Genomic DNA, 18,276 nt, shown 5'->3' with positions numbered 1-18,276 from the left:
CAAGGGATTAAGGAGCAACCAAAGAAGTGTTTAAGTGGTTGTAAGCAGGATGCTTCTGTCATCAGGGACATACCACAGTACATGTGAGAATCTCTGACCCTGGAGTCTGCATTCTGAAGGGAGATCCCACACGGTGATATGTAGTCCTTGATCTAACTGCTTCCTTGGAGGGGAACAAGACTCCCCAGGGGTCTGTGACTTTTCAGATCATCTGAAAGAAACTTCTGGGAGCTAGAGCCAACTTCCTGCCAATGGAGAAGCAACTCCAGGTGGGTGATCCTACCCACTCTTTACCCTCCTCTCCCACCCTTACTCATACCCTTATAATGTATTACCCCAGTCTGTCCCTCCACCTTCCCCTGCTCTGGTTTCTTTGAGTCTCCATCCTGCCTTCCCTGCTTGTGAGAGGGTCCCATACCCTGGGCATTTCCCTTCACCTCTGCCTAGCAGAACTTTGTTATGTATATACCTTATATACCTTAAGCTAAGGAATTCAACCTAAGGGTCTCTTGAATGATATGGGCTTACTCCTCATAAATTATATACGCTTTCTTTCAATAGGGTACCCAAAGTCTTAACACAAAGGTAGAAATATCAGGTCTCCTGGCAGCCTGGTGGCAGGGAGAAGGGAGAGGTTTAGGCAGTAACATGTACTCTTCAGAAGTACTCCCTTGGTTTCCAAGGCACAGATATTACTAGGAATGAGATTCTCTCTTTTGGACCTAGGCTATCAGCTCTCTAGAACCACCCCCTTCCTTTCAGCTTCTGTTGTGGTCACTCCCAGCAACCTTTGGAACTTTACTCATTCATGCTATTTTCTACCATCTTCTCGGTTTTATTTTTTAAATAGATTCGGATGCCCTTTCAATATTACTGCCTTTCAGATCTTCTTTCATAAAACTCTTCCTTTTCCATAGCTTTATTTTAAGAGGTTTCAAGCATGAGGTAAGAAATTAGATTTGATTATCTTAGGTACTGTCCAACCCTGAACTCAATGATTCTGTGAAATTTACAACATAGTTAACACTAAACTAGCTCCATTGAGAATCACTAATGATTAAACCTGCAATGCAACGTGGATGGTACCCTTCTACTTAATGGGAAGATAGAACACTAGCCAATAAGTACTGTCTGGTGTTAAGATTAGTGAGTTACTCTGACATTATCTAGTCTGAATATTCAAACTAGCCACATTCCCAGTGTTCCATGGAAATCCTATCTTGGTAATGACAATAATAGATAAGACATGATATACCAGGCCCTACCCCAAATACTTTACATAGTTACTTTATTTATTTCTCACAATAATGCTATGAAAAAATATTTTCATCCCTGTGTTACAGAAGGGAAAGCTAAGGCATAGTAAGGTTAAGTAATTGGCCCAAAATTTAAGTTGGTAAATGATAGAGCAGAGATTCAAACTCAGCAGAGTGGCCTCTTTACCACCGCCTATACTACCTCTTGAAGCTCAAAAAATATTTTTTGCATATGCCCTTGTATGTAATTGTGCTGTCATATCTCTTCATAGGAGACTTTCGGGATCCTCTCTTCCACCCTCTTGTCGATATAATACTGTCTGGTTTTACCTTTTGCACACTGGGAAAAGTTGGAAGAATTGGGGGATCTTTGAAAGAGACCAGTGCTACAAGTGGAAATACTGACGCTACAATAAGAAATAGGAAGTAGGCAATGTTTGAGTCAAAGCGAGAAGAGTTGGAGAGGGGAGCAGAAGGGGAGATGAGGGGTCTTACGGAGGGCTTGGAAATCATGATCACGTCATACAAAATGAAATAAATAGATAGGAACATTCAAGATCATAAAGATGTCAGATTCATCTATGACGTTTTAATCAAAGTCCAAGAGGATGTTTTGTTTTGTTTGGAACTAGACCATCTGATCCTAAAATTGACTTGGAAGAGCAAAGGACCAAGCATACCTGAGAAGCAGTTTTGAAAAAGTACAAGGTAGAAGAACTTGCCCTACCAGATATCAAGACTTTTTATCAAATATTTAGTAATGTAGACAATATCATTTGGGCAAAAGGATAGACCAATATAGCAGAATAGAGAACCCAGCCGCTGGCCCACCCATACTTAGAAACAATAGAAGGCAGAGATGATGTTACAGATCAGTGTGGATCTGTTTAATAAATGGGTCTAAGGAACAATTATCATCCACGAGGAAAATGCAAAATTAGACTTCTACCCTAGATCAACCCTAGGTAGATTAAAGAGCTAAAAACAAAAGGCGAAACTTTAAAACATGAGATGAAAGTATTGAAAAAACTCTTCATGACTTTCAGATAAAGAAAGATTTCTTTGGAGTCCCCATTGTGGCGCAGTGGTTAACAAATCTGACTAAGAACCATGAGGCTGCAGGTTCGATCCCTGACCTTGCTCAGTGGATTAAGGATCCGGTGTTGCTATGACCTGTGGTGTGGGTTGCAGACGCAGCTCGGATCCCGAGTTACTGTGGCTTTGGCAGAGGCCGGTGGCTACAGCTCCGATTAGACCCCTAGCCTGGGAACCTCCATATGCTGTGGGAAGTGGCCCTAGAAAAGGCAAAAAGACAAAAAAAAAAAAAAAAAAAAAGAAAGAAAGATTTCTTTAAAACACACATGCATAGAAACCTTAAAAAGGGACAACTTTGATTATTTTAAAATTAACTTGTATACAACAAAAGGCAACTGTAACAAAGTGAAAAACAAGCCATAGCCTGGGAGAAGATTTTTGCAATGAATATAACATGTAAAGAAAACTCTAAAATTAATTAGGAAAAGATAACACATGGGGGGGGAAATGGGCAAAGAATATAAATTATCCATTTGTAGAAGAAGAAACCCAGAAGGTCAATAAAAGCACAGAAAGATGCTTGCTCTCCCTATTAATGAAATACAAATTAAAACAGTAATGTATACCATACACACCTACCAGATCAGCAGAAATTTATGTCGGCCAATGCCAAGTGCTGGCAAAGATCTGTGAAATCATGGAGGCTCATTGGCTGCTAGTGGGATCGTAAATTGATACAAATAGTTTGGAGAGCAATTTGGCAGTGACCAGTAAAGTTGTAGGTGGTCATGTCCAGAAATTCCACTGCCAGGCGTGCAATCTTACGTGCGTGCACAAAGAGACATGTATTAAGATGTTTGCTGAGCCTGGAGACAACCTAAATCTCCATCAACAAGAGAATGGATGACTAAATTGTATTATAGTTGTACAATGGAATATAATACAATGTGTGTCAGCATAGATAAAAATCTCATAATTGTAATGCTATGGGAGAAATGCACAATGCAGAAGATTATTATTATGGATACACATGCATATAATTTAAAAGTTGGCACAATATAATCATACTTTATAATGTTTATAGATACATAAAAATGCAATAATGTAGTAAAAATATAAAAACGTGCACGAGGATGATTAACACTGAATGCAAAACATTGCTTTGCGCTGGGAAATGATGGAGGAGAATGGGATAGGGAAGAGTATAGAGGGAAACTTCGTCGTGTCTCTAATATTTACTTTTCTTGAAGTGAAAAGACCTGAAGCAAATAAGACAATATGCTAATATTTGCTAAAGCTGATGTGGCCATCATTAATGCTGCCCACCAAATATTTCTGGCTCTCTGCCTTCCAGGCCCATAGAAGGATTACATTTTCCACTCACTTTGAAGTTAGGGGTGGCCTGGAGACTTTGGCCAATGAACTGGGGAGGAAGTGGCTTCCCAGAGATAAAACTTGTCTTTCTCAGGCCCTAAGCAGACATGACATCTCCAGGTAACCTGTGGAGGACAGGTGGATGAGTGAAAAATGAACCTTTGCTGCTTTCAGCCACCAAGATTTGGGGAATATTTGTTACCACAGCACAACCAACTCTGTCCTGGCTGATACAACTGGGAAGTGTGTCCACAGGGCTTCACTTTGTTAGTCTATGATTTTATCTACATGTTGAAATACTACAAATACATTTTAAAAACAGGTTTTAGATTCGACTGGATTAATCATATTTCTCAGTTCATGAGACATTATCTTTACTGGTCTGTGAAAGGCCTCTCTCTCTTATTGGTTCTTATTTTCTAAATACCTCAGACTTGTGATGGAAGCAATGTTGAATGACAGGAGATCTTGATATCTTGATAAAGAGAATGAATGCTGGGCTTGCACTCCTAGCATGAGTCCAGATTTCCTCCAGTGCTATCTGCTAGCCAATGGCATCTCTCATCAGCTTATGGGAGCCAGAAACTCAATTAGAAAGTCTCAGCTCTTCTCCAGAGAAATGTAAACAAGAATTGTGATGAATGCAATAGTCCCAACTGCTGCTGAATCTTTGTATGGTTTTGGAAAAATCACTTCACCCCTTTTTCCTAATTCCCTGACGTGTCTTAAATCGCTAGTCTTGCCCCTAGGGAGTCCCTCCCCTACCCGCTTAGAGCCAACACCTGCCCTCCCTCCCCACCAACAAGCAACTGGTTCCCCTGATGCAGGTCACCTCTGCAAGAAATGCTAAGAAAACTTTCCCAGACCTTGTGGCTCCCAGGTTCCTTTTCAGGGCTGCCTGCAAAACCCTCAGGGAGTACAAACCCCAGAAAGAGGTGGGGGAAGGGGGCAGAGTGCTGGGAGAAGGAAGAGAAACTTGTGCTTCTGGCCAGTTCTGTTCTGTACCGTGCAGCGAAACACAAGCAGTGCCTGGAAGTCACCGTGAAACTCGATGCCTTTGAGAAGTTCTGTGGAAAGAATGACATCATGACCAACCACTCCCCCCACCCCACCTTTTTTCCAGTGGGAGTGAGAAATAAATAGACTGACACATTTTCCAGTCAGGGAGCGATTCTGGAGAGCAAGTTTACCTTGGCACAGGAGCTCAGGTGGGGCTGTGAGAAACCTTATCTGTGCTTGCCCAGTAAACAAGGAGCCCTCGATCTCCCCAGAGCCTTGGCCACTGAGCAGGTGACTGGGGCAGGCAGGTGAGAGAGCAAGCCACAGGCTGGCTAGAGCCACCTCAGAGCCAGTCTGGCTCCAAGCGGGTTGTGTTAGGTAAATATTGCCTGGATTTGATGGACGGAGTCATTTACTGACTGACTGTTGGTTGCCAAGAGACATGCCACCAGATCCACCAGATTCAAAGATAAAATAGACGTTCCTTAATCTGATGTCTCGCAAACTTTAATGTGCATATCGTCACTGGGGGTCTTATTAAAATGCAGCTTCTGATCCAGCAGGTTGGGGCAGGGCTGAGAAATTGCATTTCTAACAAGCTGCCGGGTGATGCTGATGGTGTTGGTCTATGGACCACACTGTGAGCTGGCAGAGCCTTAGGGTTCAGATGACTGTGTGCACTTTCCGCAGTCGAAATAATTACCGTGTGAGGAGCTCCATCTGACTCTGTGACAGGTGCTGTACCAGGTGTTTTCTGTCATTTAGCTCTTTTACTCTTCATACCAGCTCTTCAAGGTAGGTGTTATTATCCCTGCCCCTTCCTTGCAGGCAAGGAAATTCAGGCTAAGAGGGTTAATTCCTGCTATGGAAGTATCATTTCCAAGAGCTTTCATTGCTACCTTCCCTCCCCTTCCCAGCAATCTGAAATAACCCAAAGACAAAGGATAATTAACACCCCTTTGGTAAGGCTGGGCGTTGTCTGCTTGTGATGATAGGCCCTCCTGACGCTCGAGAATGAGTAATTCCTTCTGTACAGAATCGTCAGGGCCAAGCTCAGGAATGCAGGAATCCTGGGGTGAATGTTTGGCCCAGTAAGCCCTGGCCTCTTACAGTTACTCAGACAGTTGCTCAGAAAGGTGGACACATCTGGTTTTCAACTCCCTCTGGTACTGATGTGTTCAAACCCTAGGACATGCAGTTTGAAATTCTTAATACCAGGAGAATATGCTTTGATGTGTCAGCTTGGAAAGAATGCCTCTTAAGGGCCATTCAGGAATGCAGGAGGAAAAAAAAAAATGCCCCAGCTTGTGGAAACACCAGAGTGAAGACAGTTGTAACTGACTGACCCACCTAGAGATATTTAAATACCTCCAAGAATTGCGATGTGCCCTTACAGAACCCAGATGGCTACCAGGTATGAACTTGCATCACATCTGCACCTCAAGAAGCAAGGCAGCCGGCCTGGCTGGTCTTGGCCACACACAGGGCAAAGTGGGAATAATATGAGACTCTCCCCTGGACTCTTGGAAGACCTGAATTCTGGTGACTGCTTAGGAGCTGGACGGCTCTAGGACTCCACTAACATTTGGGATGTGACCATGATTTGTACTGCAGAGGTGGGCAGGCCAGGTTCAGGCCCTCCTGGAGGGCCATCCCAACTCCATTCCTGGGAAGCTGTTATGCTACATGGGAGAAAATACTCAAAGCAGCAAGTCCCAAGACAAATGGAAGGCCTCCAAGGAAGTCATATTTAATGTTATTATTCACATATGATATCATCCTAGAAAGTATTTGAGGGAGTTTATAGAAGCCACACAGAAAAGGGCAAAGTTAAAAAAATTAAGAAGAGAGAATATGGGTGGGGCAGGAGGGAAAATAAAAGGTAGAAGAAGATTAAGCCTGGCGTGGTCAATATCCCATCAAATACTCTAAGGTCCCATGTACTTGGACTAAAGCATCTTTTTTCCTTCTTTTTATGGCCACACCTGAGGCATATGGAAGTTCCTGGGGCCAGGGGACAAATCAGAGTTGCAACTGTGACCCATGTCACAGCTTGTGGAAACATTGTTTCCTAAACGCACAGAGCGGGGCCAGGGATCGAACCCACGTCCTCACAGAGACACAGCAGGAATTCCTAAGGTATCTTAGATCAAGCTGACTTCCTAACCTACAAAGCAAAAGTGCAAGAAAAGCACAGACAGCACTCGCTGCACCTACGCTGTGAAAAATGAAGCACAGCTATTCCTGGTGCTGGGGCTCCCCATGGGGCTTCATGAGGGAGAATCAGAAGACACAGCAGAATGCCACGGGTTGTCCTCAACACCAGCTCTATGAGAAGTCCCACAGGTTGTTTCATGGGGATGTTTTCTATAATGCGCCCAGTGCCAGCTGACGGCTGTGCCAATGCCTAATGCATTGAGAGCAATTGTGAAAGATTCCAGAATGACACCCCCCCCCCCGACCCCCGAGCTGGCTTAATCCCAGATAAAAACAAGGTAAGGAACTGCTTTGGGAACCTGAAAGTCTGATTTATAAACACCCCCCAGGCCTGCCTCTCTGAGAAGCTGAATCCAGTCTGCTCTCCAGACCCCCGAGCCTGCCTCACTTAATGCCTTGGGGCACTAAGTGCTGCCTTAATGGCCAGCACATCTGCAGACAATGAAAGTTAGGACAAGGGGCACAGCGTGTGGCCCTTCCTTGAGCTTGGGAGCAGGGCTCTTCCTGCGTGACTCGCTGGGCACAGAGCACTCTCTTTTCCTGGCAAGCACAGGCCTAGGAGCCAGAGGATCAAGTGCCGGTCCTGAGGTCACGCTCACTGCCTGTCAGAACTGAGGAAAGGCAACTCCTCTTTGTGGGCCTTCGTTCTGTCACCTGCAAAACAGAGAAGATGGGCTGGCATCTACTCTGTCCCTTCTCTGAGGATTCCCCCAGCTGCAGTCCTCTGCGATGCTTGACAAAATGGAGAGAGGCAATAAAGCAGGGGTGCAAGCTTTGGGGTCTGTGGTAGAAATGGAAATGTGCCTTTCAGGGGAGGACCTGCTGCCCAGCCACAGTGAGTGGGGTCAGCAGACTGCCTCTGCTGGCTCCTTCAAGGTCAGCCTCGGCTGAAGAGCCTTCTTTGCCATGGTCACGTGTTCCCGAGCATCTCTCGCCCTGCAGATGCAGCGGAACAAAGGCCCAGGCATTTTATCCCAATGAGAGACACTCTGATGGGTCATACTTGCTCCAAAGCATCCCATAAGCTGCATCACCATTTGTTTTCTCTCTTGGTCCAAGCCTGCTCTCTCCTTCTGCCTTTCACTGGAGTTGGTTCCAAACCCTGTCTCCGCAGCTGCCTCTGAAGAATCCAATCTACAACATGGTCAAAGCACCCACAGCACAGAGACTCACCAGGCACTTGACCTTTGGGACAGAAACCTTAGCCACCATGGACCCCAAAGTGAGAGACAACTGGCAGATATGGTGTGACAGCACCTGTAGCCACAGCTGCTACTCATCTCATCGCATGGATGCCCCACGCGTCTAAAATGGACACGATCCTCTTCTCTCCAAACCAGCCCTTTCTGGGCTTGGCTTTTCCAGCAGATGGTGACAATTTTCCAGTTGCCCAAGCTCAAGAACTCCAAGCCTTTTCCAATCCCTCCCTCTTCTGCCCCACATCCAGTTACTGAATTCAGAAGCCTCCGTCTTTGGGTGGCCTCTCACCTCATCGTCTGAACATCCCACGGACACAGCCTCCGTCTTGGGCCATCACAGCGGCTCCCTTTCCGACCTCCCCTTCTCCAGTCCGCCCCTCCTTTCTTGCTGTCAGATGGTTATCCCCATATGGGCTCCTCTCACCATGAAGGTCTCCACCGCTCCCAGTCTTGGCACCATAGAAGGAAGAGAAGGCTAGAGCTATTGGAACCACACCAGTCCTCACACCTGTTTCCCCTGAAGTCACTGGGAGGTATTTGTTGCTGCTTGTGACAAATACTCAAACACAAACAAAGGTGGTAAAACAATGTGAATTGGATGAGCATTTTCTCTTTCTATTTGGATTGAGGTCAGCTATTTCTCTACCTTCAGCCCAGAAAACAGAGCACTTGTTCAACTGCTGAGTTGCCCCTGGCACCTAAGTGCATGTGCTTGTATGGACATGTGGAGGTCCCAGGAACAACAGAAGAGCCGAGTGACTCGCTGGTGCTCCTTTCCAGGGCATTTCTTAATATTCCTTGTTGAACAAATAGCTTTCATCTGCCTGTGTCCCCATGTGCAGAAGGGCGGGCTGTGAAGGTGGGAGACCACTTGCCTGCCAACAGAAGCTGCTGGAGCCTCCTGGGCTTTCACAGAAATGCAGCAGCGTGTGCTTGTAGTCAAGGTATTGGCAAGTGTGAGACCCAGTGCACATACTCCCAGAAAAAGTGTGCCAGGAAGAGGGAGAGATGGGTTAGCAACCATTATACTGGGAATCACTCTCTTCTAAGAGAACTGGCCTGGCCTTTCATTCTCAGAACCCAAGAAAGGGCTGCTGCCTCTGCTATGTTTTCCTGTTAACAAGCAACAAAATGGAATAATTGATGTGGGTTTCACTTTCCCTTCTTTTTACTGTTCATATTCAAGCAGCTCCAGTAGAAGATAGTTTAACACTGACTGTTTCTGCCAAGAAAGCTGAGCGTTTGCCATGACTGCACCTTTACGGGTGATGAGCTGAGGGTGGGGACTATCCGACCCATTTTACAGAGGGGCAAACTGAGGCGAGGCAAGGGACGAGACCTGTTCGTTCTCTTATTAAGAATGTCAGATAACATCCTAACTGGTGAGTAATTCATTTGTCTTTGTATTTCCTTCTTTTTAAATGGGGAAATAGGAACGCACTGTGGAGGCTTGGGGTCCTGGAGATGGAGGCAATAACATGAGGATACCCACGGGGCGTGTGTGTGGAGGTGCCCCCCCCCCCAGTGAGGAACAGGAAGTGAAGTAAGTCAAGGCCTTCCTGGTGTGCTCTCCAGCCACCCCCAAACAAAAGACAGCATGTGGCTAGGGGTGGGGGACATCCCACCCCCTCAGTACCCAGCCTCCAGAAAGACATAAAACACACCTAACGCTCTTGCTTTGTTCGGTTGTAACATCAGGGGCTTTAAAAAGAGAAGTGAGAAAACAGCCTCTCGGGAGAATCTCCTTCCCTCTTTCTGGCTTTCCTTTCCTAAGAGGATGCCTGGGTGAGGAGGAGCGGGGCAGCCAGCTGCTCACTCAGCGGGCAGATGGGGTTGCAAGGCGAGATTCCTGCAGTCGTTCAGGCTCCAGATGGCAGGGCAGGGGATGTGAGTGGCCGGCTGTCCCACTGTCCTCAGTAGCTGGTGAGCAGTAGTGTCCCCAACCCTGTATGAGCCTGAATATGCCCCACTGTCCACTCACTAGGCTTCGAAACACTTTGTGGAAGCCTCTGCCGCCCCGGGGCCTCATCAAGCATGTGAAAAGGCATTTGGCCTTTCCCACCAGCATGACCTGTCATTGGCTTTGCTCAGGCTGGCTCAGGACTTCAGAAATGGTGTCAGGCCTCCTGGTGCACACCTGGGCTGCTTGGCTGCAGGGTGTGTGGACTGCAGGGTGCGTGGGGTCCACTTGGAGAAGCCCCCTTCAGTCCGCTTGGTCTGAAGCATTACTCCTTCTTAGTAAAAGGGAAAAAAGAAATGGCCTGCCCAGACTTTTTTTTTTTTTTTTTTTTAATCCCTCCTCACTGATCGTCAGAGTTAATCTGCTACAGTGCTGTAGTCAGGTTAGAGATGAGGTCAAGGATTCCAACCAGATCCCTCCAGAAGGGCTGTGACTAACTCTGGAAGTCATTTTCTCTGTGTACCCGTGTTTTCACCCATCCAGCCTTTCTTCGGGGTTCATCTCCTTTTCTGTCTTCTCAGGGCATGGGTTCCCCTCAGATTCCTACCAGCAACCACCATCCAGCCTCTGGGACCGCAGAGATCTTCCCTCTCCCCCACTTACCCTGCCTGAAATGGCACTATTAGACAGAGGCCCTGGAGGTATTGCCAGCATGTCATTCTCACAATAGTGTGAATTATTTGGCAGATTAAGTTCGCTTGCCTGGCAGCTGCCTGATACTAGGGAGCTGAAGAATGGACGCTTCAGTGAAAAAGAAAAGGATGGCTTTGGAGTTTGAGAGGCTGATGAAGGAGGGAGCATGGGTATCTTGAGATCAGTGGGTGCCTGGAGTGGGTCAAAGAGAGGTGTGAAACAGGAGGAGATGGAAAGGGGAAGTCTCGGAAGACACAATTCACATAAACTCAATCTGACCTACTTAACACTTCTGCTTAGCTCCACCCAACTGGAAGAGAAATGCTGCTATTAACTCAACTAATATCGAGGCCAGGAAAACCAGACTGGTTTGGCTAATAGAAGTGACAGATGTTTTTCCTGCCAGAAATTTAGTGTGCAGTCCATTCTGCAGAGCGCAAGACCCCTTCCTAGCAAATAAGTACACCATTTTGCTTACTTATTTTGCAGACTTGGCATCCTAGGAGCCTCCAATGTCCCCTCCCAAGATCGAGAGTCTTCTGCTCACTCCTGGTTCCCAGCACACCCTGGCACTTTCTCAGCCCCGAGCCATTATTTATGCTGTTCTTGTTGTTTTTACCCATCTTTTGAGGCCAGCTCAGTAGCATCCTTCCCCCTGAGCTTCTCCTAATACCATTCAGTCATTCATTCACGTATTTCTTGAGTGCCTACTATGTACCAGGCACCCTGCCGGGTGGTGAAGGTATGAACAGTGGACGAAACAGACTCAACACTTGTCCTTACAGAGCATCCATGCTGGTGGTGAGCACACGTTTCCTCAAGAAAAGAGCAATCATGACACACCACCCTCAGGCTCACATCTCTATCACAGCCTTTAGCAGATGGTCCTAGAGAGAGCTGGCATCTGGTCTCCCAAATCTCCCCAGTGACGGACACCACGCCAAGCACCGCAGGACAGGCAGCTCCCAATTTCTTTATAAAAGGAATCTGGGGGTAGAAAACCTGGTAGGAAGTGCAGAGGTTAGGGGTCTTATGTGCAAACTGCCCTTAATAACATATGTGCTGTTTTTATTCAGCTTTCTAATTATTTAGGGGATCACTGAAGCAATTTAGTGATTTGTCTTAGAGCTGTGTTGGCTTGAGAGACTCCTGTTGTCATGTAGCGCGTGTGTGTTTGTTGGGGATAGTTTCACGAGGGATGGCGATGGGAGAGAACTAAAGATCTCCTAGAGTAAGTGCTTAGAACGCTACTGCCTGGCACGTAGTAGGTGCTTAAGACCTTTTGAGAGAAGTGTTGTTGAAAGGTCAGGAAGGTGTAATATGGACCCAGCTATCTGATCCCAAGGCTGGGCACCATGTGGGTGTGAAGTACACCAGGGACTCCAGCGAGCTGGTGTTAGCTCGGGTTTCGGGGTTGGCAGACGCCTTCAGGAGGAGCTGCTCCCTGTGTATAATTCACGGCTTGTTCATCCAAGGGGCAGCAGTGGGTGTGAGATCAACAGGGACGCAGCTGCCTCTGGAGGAAGCTAGCTGACATCCTGTATATTTGAAAAGAAAACTGAAAGTGCTTTTCTTCACCAGAAACTATTGTAAGTGTTTTTCTCTTTTTGCCTAACCCCACAGGTACCGTGGAGTTTCTCTGGTCCAGAGTTGGGGGTGAAATGGTGGAGGGAGGAGGTGGAGGGGTAGTATGAAGGGAATTGAGATTGCTCTGTGGTCCATGCTCTTTGTCTAATTCGAGGAAGGCATCAGCCTGCTGGAGCCCACCCCAGGGAGCCCTCTGCTATACGATCTGTGTCCTGGTGATAGTGACCTCCTTTCTGGCTGTTAAAGTGCATTCCTGAGTAGATGTGGATAGAGAGAAGGCACGCTAGGGCCGGAGCCAGGACGGGAATGTGAGTATTTCCTTAATTGGACACGAGAGCCTTGAACTGGTTCCAGTTTCAGTGTTTTCTTTTAAGAGCCTGGATCCTAAAGATTCCATAGCGTTTTCTTTCTCTGAAAAATCTCTTTAGTTCAAAGGCCCCTTGATAGAAATAAGAAATAAACCAGGGCTGAATCTCTTTAATACCTGGGAAGGCAAGAGTTCATGGGCTGTCGGATCCCAGGCTCTTGTCGGGGGTGAGAGTGTTCTGGGCAGAACGATGGAGGCTCCTCATGAGATGGCAGAGAGCAAGGGCATCCCCGGGCTTTACGTTGGGCTGCAGAGCTCTGAGGATAGTTGCAAAGCACTTCCCTCTTGAGCGTTTATAGAAGAGATTTCCCTCAGCCTTATTAGAGCTCGGAGAGCTAAAAAGAGATGTCTATTGGCTGCTTTATTGCTTTAGGAGTCTGAGACAGAGAGGGCGCGTAACTCGCTGAGGGCTTACAGCAAAGTCAGTGGAAGCCTGGAGGATTCTGTCTGGTGGGTGTGGGTTGCTCTGTGTGGCGGATTGCTCATTCCCTAATGGCTGAGGTGGGAAAGTGAGCCCATGCTCTCAAGCCTGCTCATGCATCGTGTGTCCAGAACCCAGCTGAACCCTTGCTGGGAGGCCCCAAAGGCTGAAGGAACTTATGGCAGGGAGGGGAGCTGCCTGGACTCTGTGACCTCAGCGGTGCCCACCAGGCAGAGCTTCACTACTTGCCTCTGAGGTCTGCCCCCCAGAGTTGGAAAGTTCAGTCAAGGGGCTCCAGGGGGGAAATGGGACAGTCTGTGGTGGAAATAAGTGAAAAACTGAAGCAGATGCAATCACGTTTGCCGAACCCCTCCTTTCCCCCCACACACCTTAAAAACAAGCCGTGCGTCTGCTCAGTGCTTTCCAACTCACCAAGTGTTTTCATAACATTATCTCATTTCATCCTCACATCAGCCCACACGCATTCTTGTCTTTCAGATTTCTTACATACTCAAACCAGTTTCACTGAAAAATTGGCTAGAAACTCCCCCTCTCCCACTCATTTTTTTTTGAACCCCAAGCCTTTGACTGATACCTTTGAGAAGTTCCCAGATTCCCAGTGTGGGAAGTTTTTTTTTATTCTGCCAGCCCTAAACCATTGGATGGACAAAAAGTAGTCCCGATCTTTGCTACTAGAATCAAACTTGTATTCAGTTTATAGATTGGCTGTTAAAACAAACAAAACCACAGAGGCCACGATAAATGTTGTGTTGGGGACAGGGGGACACATTGGTTTTTTAGAACCAACAAGCCCTGGAGTCAAGTTTAAGTTGCTCCGTTAGAGAGTCATGTCACTTAACCTCTCAGAGCCTCTCTTTTCAGCTATAAAATGGGGCAGTAGCACTTCTGTCTTAAAGTTTTTTTGTGAAGCTTAAATATTCTAACAGATCTGAGTGTACATCAGTTTTGCTTGCTTTGTGAAGTCCCTTCTAGCTAACTCAAGGGCTAGCGTCACCACTACTAGGCAAATTACAAGCAACACCGCCTTTTTGGAAAAGCAGAAGGGAGATTAATTGTGCGAATATGTTGCTAAATGAATGCAGATGCAGACATTTTTATTCGATGAATAATTAGCTACATGTCCTGCCTACATGGCACAGTGATGCCTGAGATAACTCTAATAAAATGTAAAGCTCAGTACCTTTATTCTTTTTTTAAATACTTATTTTAGCTGAGAGAGAGAAGGAATTGAGAAACTGGATTTATGTAATGTTGGAAAGTAAGGCAGTTCTGATTACACTTGGATTTTTATTAAAGCAGAATTGCAATTTGACTCTCTAGTTCCTAGGGACAAAAGGAAGGGCATACAGAAAGGTATTTAGTTCCCTGGTATGCACATCATAAACGCTCAGTAAGTATTGGTGGTGGACTGAGGGGGTTTCGAGAAACCAGATGGTGTGTTTGACTTCTGCTGCTGACGTCCTGGCAAGTTCAGTGCAAGGCGTGGGGTTGTGGAAAGAACATTTGACCAGCTTTCTGAAGGCCTGCTTTCAGGTTCCATCGATACCACTTAATAGCCTGGCAACCTTGGACGTGCCACTTAACCTTAGATGTCCTCTCACCTATAAAATGAAGAGACCGGACTCCGATTTGGAAGGTCTCTTTCGGCTCTAAGGTTCTGGGGTGCTACGTAGCTTCATTTGTTTGTTTCTATTTCTTCCTTTATTCAAAGGCGGTAGGGATAGAAATGTATCTCATGGGATAGGGGGAAGAAACGGTCATTCTGCAGGTTGAAATAACCTGTGTCTTTAGAGAGATGAAACTAATGCAGTGACCCACGGCAGTGTAGCCGAGTGGCGGTGTGATCCCTGGAAAGTCCCTTCATTTATTTCAGCCCCTATTAGCCTATTTGTAAAGTTGTGCTAGGGTAATCTTTCTACATTTTTTTGAAAGTTGAGATTGTGGAAATGCTTTGAAAACCTGTAAGGCACTCTATGAAGTCTTACGATTGAGAAATACAACTTGTTTCAGTTGTATCAAAGTTTAGCCCCATGCTTCCCATATTTTCAAATGAATGACTATGTCATGGGGACCCAGAGGGGAAACCAGAGAATGCAGATTTAGGGTCTCAACCCAAGGCTAACTTTCAACTCCATTTTAAAAGGATGTGAAATTTAGCTAAAATGGGCATTAAATACAAAGTTTCCCTAAGAGGAGCATGAACTAATTACCTCAGTGTTCTCCAAAGTAGGGAATTTTTCCAGAGGCTGGATAGTGCTGGTGGAGGCCTTACCTCCCATCCTCTTCTCCAAAATGAGGCCATTTTGACACTGAGGGGTGTGGTGTGTGTGTGTGTGTGTGTGTGTGTGTGTGTGTGTGTGTGTCTGTAGTGGGGTAGCTTTCTGAGTTTTGGGATTTTCACAAGAAAAAAATCACAAAGTTATAATGCAGGGCTGTGGTATATAAAAGTGGTGAGACGGTTTTTCAGGCCAGGGGTGGCCAGGGATTACTAGGGGCGAGATGGCAGAAGGCACCAGTTCTGCTTGCCAGACCCCAACTCAGGCGCTCTCCTCTAAGTGCCCCAGAAACTCCAGCTTGGAAAACAGCTCTCTAAGCGTCGGCTTCCCTTTTGACAGAGTAGATGACAACATGGCACACCCAGACTTTGACAGTCTCCCTAAACCTACGCACAGCGCCCCCTGTCAGCAGGGACCTCACATCTGGAAACTGCCCCCACCCTCTAACTCATCCTCCATAGCACCTGTCCATAGAAGCAGTGCCCTCTGTCAGGACGCTGCCTCCAGAGGAGAATGGAGGTGGTACTTGGCAGCACATAGCAATTTCTGATTTCTCTTGTAGGGAGGGAGTAGAGGTGGGATGACAAGGAGCTCCTGAATTTCTCTGGTTGGAGGGGAGCAGCTAGGGGGCTGGTCTTGAAGCTGCATTTTCATAGGATGTACATTGTTTTTATTCAGGTTGTAGATATGAATGACTAAAAGTAGCAACGTTGGTTTTAATTTCATTATTCTCATCAATTCTTATAGATTATTTTCATTTGGGTTGGCTTGCGTTTTGAGCTGGTCAAAATTATGAGAGCCTTCTCATGGCCCTGCCACTGTTAAACCCTCACCATGAATCCTATCCTCCTTTGCCTAAGATACGCCTGATGTTCTCACTTTTAAGCACATTATGTATGGTTTCAATACATTCACTACCTTTGCAAGAGCTGATTTCAAGGCACATTTAATTTTGCCTAATTTTGGATACCCTCCCCCCCCTCCCCACACTTCCTCTGTCCCCAGTGCACACTTAAGTCAGGGTTATAAAGCCATTTTGCAGGAGTAGTCTTTGAGGCAGAGGTGTGAAGCAACGCACTCCAGCCACAGAGGGGCAGACTCCCATCCTGCTCTGGGGGCTGCGAAGCCTGACCACTGGGAAAGACTCTGGCGATGCAATTCCTGAACAATGTGGGAGGGGTTCGGCTGAAGCTCTTTGTTTCTTCTCCTCGGAGCAGATCTGGGAGCCAAGGTTGGTGGGTTGTGCTTGCGCGGCGTCCCGCTGCAGCCCGAGTCCCCTGGCCGCGAGCCGGGTCTGTACGTGTCCGATGGAAAAACCCTGCGACGACATCACATCCTTTCTCACGCAAATAAAACGCTCCACGGTTCTCAGGGCTGCAGATCAGCTCCTCTCAAGCTAACACGACCCCCGCGGGCACTCGATCCCCCAGCTCCGCGTCCCCTCCCACCTTCCCGTCGCCTCTATTTTAGCTGTGCTCTCATTTCCACTTAGCTTCTCCCGGGGATAGGAGAGATGCGCCTCGGGCGCAGAGATAAAGGTGCCGCGAGCTAAGATGCCAGGGAAAAGCCTAGGTTGGGGGAATGAACACCATAGAGGGTCCTGAGGTGTGGGCTGGGCATGGCCAGTGGGTGCAAAAGAGGGCGCTGGTTGAGGGATGGCGCCCTCCCCCGGCGCAGGGTGGCCGCCCAGCGGTCACGTCCGGAGCAGGCCCCAGCGCCCTGCTCACGCCGCAGTCCTCTGCTCGCAAGTCCCCGGGGGTGTGTGCAGGGAGAGGGGCACCGACGCGGGAGGGGTGGTAGGCGCGAATTGGCGTTGACACTGAACCCCCATCCCCGTGCGTGCGTGTGTGCGCGCGCTCATGTCCCCTCGCGTGTCTGCGTGTGTGAGTCGTGGTGAGCGGGCCGGGCTAGAAGCTGCAGCAAACAACGGCCTTCGGGGAGCGGAGCAGAGCGCGCCCCCGAGCCGCCGCCCGCCTGAGCTGCGAGCGCTGAAGCCATTCATGATTTTGGTGACGTTATTCCCCGAGTGGGCGAGGGAGGGCGGGGCCTCCCAGAGCCGAGCCCCGCCCCTACCCCTATAAATACGGCTTTCCGGGCTCTTTGTGGGGCCGCGAGCTCGGTGGAGAACCCAGAGCTCCGTCTGCTCCGACGCCACAGGCAGTGGGGCTGTCTCCGGGAAGCAGACCGGCGAACGCCCATGCCCGCATTCGCAGCTAGCCGCACCTGTCTGCTCCCGTGACATCCTTCCCTGGGACGCAGTGACCCTTTTTAAATCACAAGGGCGTGGGTCAGGCTCCCCTAGGACTTCATGTCTGTATATTTCCCCATTCACTGGTGAGTATCCTGCCCCCTCGGCGGGCATCCGTCTCCCGGCTGTGGCTCCGGTGCTCGGACGCCAGCTCGTGCCGGCTCGGGTGCAAGGGCAGCGGGTGGCTAGGGCTCCGGGCACTAACCCGCAGCCCAAGCCGGTGTAGGAGTCAACGTCAAGGTTGCAAAGGTGGGGGTGGGGGGAAGTGGTGCTGAGAGCATCCAGACAAAGGAAGTGAACTCGAAGCCCTCACTTAAGTGACGGCTGGGAGAGTGTGTGTACGGTGGTGATGGGGTAGGGGAGAACCAGGGGTCACGGCTGAACTCCGCTAATAAAGCCCCCGGTGCGGAGGGCTGCGGGAGGTGCGCGCCCTGCAAGGGCCCTGGCGCTAGGGGCTCTTTTGGGCCCCTCCCCTTTTCCTTTTTGTTTGCATGCAAGTCTCGGCGTCCAGGCTGGCGGCAGTGGGGCTGAGCTGATGCAGCAGCGGCGTTTGCAGAGCTCCGAGGGGTGGGGAGAACGCTCTCCCCACAGTAACCCTACTGAAGCCGCAAGCAGCAGCACAAGCCCTCGTGCCACCCTCTCAATCCCTTTTCTCTCCCTAGCCCTTAAATCCGACGCGCCTT

The 18,276-nt window shown here is 48.1% G+C and overlaps 1 protein-coding gene across 3 annotated transcripts in view; it reads left to right on the top strand.

Annotated features, from left to right (window-relative positions):
• LBH (limb bud and heart development) overlaps positions 9,442-18,276 on the top strand; it is a 35,252-nt gene continuing 26,417 nt past the window's right edge. Inside the window, exon 1 of one of the 3 annotated variants that reach the window (XM_021087663.1) lies at positions 9,442-9,462. Coding sequence is in view for 1 of the 3 variants with exons in the window: in XM_021087662.1 (XP_020943321.1) it covers positions 17,654-17,679 (26 nt within the window). In the remaining 2 variants the exon portion in view is untranslated. Of the gene's footprint in view, positions 9,463-12,027; positions 12,263-17,437; positions 17,680-18,276 lie in introns of those variants that run through there. The other 2 variants (XM_013996234.2, XM_021087662.1) reach the window with 2 other exon arrangements.

This window comes from Sus scrofa, chromosome 3 (genome assembly GCF_000003025.6).
Source record: "Sus scrofa isolate TJ Tabasco breed Duroc chromosome 3, Sscrofa11.1, whole genome shotgun sequence".
Taxonomy (NCBI): Eukaryota; Metazoa; Chordata; class Mammalia; order Artiodactyla; family Suidae; genus Sus; species Sus scrofa.
The sequence above is the reverse complement of the archived record's forward strand: the minus strand, read 5'-3'. Positions and strand labels throughout refer to the sequence as shown.